This window comes from Myotis davidii, unplaced genomic scaffold (genome assembly GCF_000327345.1).
Source record: "Myotis davidii unplaced genomic scaffold, ASM32734v1 scaffold43, whole genome shotgun sequence".
Taxonomy (NCBI): Eukaryota; Metazoa; Chordata; class Mammalia; order Chiroptera; family Vespertilionidae; genus Myotis; species Myotis davidii.
Window position 1 is genome coordinate 1,321,047 of NW_006294590.1, and position 1,496 is coordinate 1,322,542.

At 57.4% G+C, this 1,496-nt stretch overlaps 1 protein-coding gene across 1 annotated transcript in view; it reads left to right on the forward strand.

Annotated features, from left to right (window-relative positions):
- Window positions 1–779: 779 nt before the first annotated feature.
- The window catches only part of BRI3BP (BRI3 binding protein), a 9,870-nt gene continuing 9,153 nt past the window's right edge, over window positions 780–1,496 (forward strand). The window contains exon 1 of the mRNA XM_015567220.1: window positions 780–812. Within this exon, the coding sequence (XP_015422706.1) occupies window positions 780–812 (33 nt within the window). The remainder of the gene's footprint in view (window positions 813–1,496) is intronic.

Here is a 1,496-nt window from a genome sequence, read left to right on the forward strand (position 1 = left end):
ATTCTCATTCTTAGTTTCTTTCTAGAAAAAGAAAACCTTACATAATGGTTGGAAAATTAAGACACAAGCAGTATGACTCGACTAAGTTTTAATATTTCTTTCTCAAATATCAGCTCGCCGGCCGGGGCCTCCAGGCTGCGCTGACACCGGCCGCGCCTCATTCATTCATTCCCTGCGTTTGAATGAGCACCTACTATGAGCCAGGCACCGCGCTGGCTGCCCAGGGGGCGCCCTGCCCGCCCGCGTCCGCTCCCCAGCGACCCCAGATTTCTTCTAGCCTCGCGCCCACTTCCCCCAGGGCCCTCCTCTGTCTGATTTGAAGATATTTATGCTTTTATTTAAAACTTTTACTTTACAAGAAAAGAAAGGGAGCGATGCGGGCTGTCCCGCTGCTTCGGCAACTGTAATCCTCCTTAGCGCCCGCTGTGCGGCGGGCCTCTCGCTGGGGGCGTTTGGTTCATCACTTCGGAGGGGTCCGGGGACCTGCACCCCGTGGGAGGGTGTCGAGCGCGCAGGAGGCGGCCAGGATGGCTCCCCGCTCCCTGTTGGGCCCCGGAGCTGGGCGGTTCGGGCCGCCATTTGGGCAGAAGTTCACCAGCGACTCCCCAGAAGGAGGAAGTGGAGGGGACCCAGGCGCGTGGTGATGTGGTTACCTGAGCACAGCCTCGCGCCAGTTCTGGGCTTTGGGAACCCCGAGAAGTTTGGGTTCACATTGGGGCTCCCCCCTTCCAGACCGGGGGGCCTTTGGCTCAGTCCCTTTATCCTGTTTAGTGGGGACAATGCGTCCTTGTGAGGTGGTGACTGAGGAGCCGGTACTTTCCCCGCCCAGAGTCATGGCTGCATTCGCATCGGCCACTGGTAGTTCTCTCCCGGCCAGGGCGCCCACAGGCGGTGCTGAGCTGGGCTGGGAGCACCCGCGGGGCTAAAGCGCCTTAGATGGAAGGGAGGGGGAGGGGGACATTAAAACCCAAATGCAGCTGGCTCATGTTTGACACATTATCTTTTTATTGATTTCTGAGAGAGAGGGAGAGAGAGAAACTTCAGTGATGACAGAGAATCATGGATCGGCCGGCTGCCTCCTGCACGCCCCACACTGGGGATCGAGGTGCCACCTGGGCACGTGCCCTGACTGGGAATCAAGCTATGACCTCCTGGTTCATGGGTTGATGCTCAACCACTGAGCCACACCGGCCGGGCCAGGTTAATGTTTAAGAGGATGCTTTTGTGTGGCCTGAGAATGTGTTCTAAATGTCCACATGGCCCTTGGCAGACCCGCCCCAGCTTAGGACAATCCTAGGAGGTAGGTACTGTTACTGTGTCCGTTTTACAGATGGCCAGATGGGGAAACTGAGGTCAGGGTGGTGAAGTGACTGGCTTTAGGCGAGGCCGAGTGGCAGGACCGGGACTTGAACCCAGGTCTCCTGCCCCGTGACCCTTCCCCGTTTCTCCAATCTGGGACGCTTCCAGAATGTGGCTGAGTCGACTTATTTTGATTT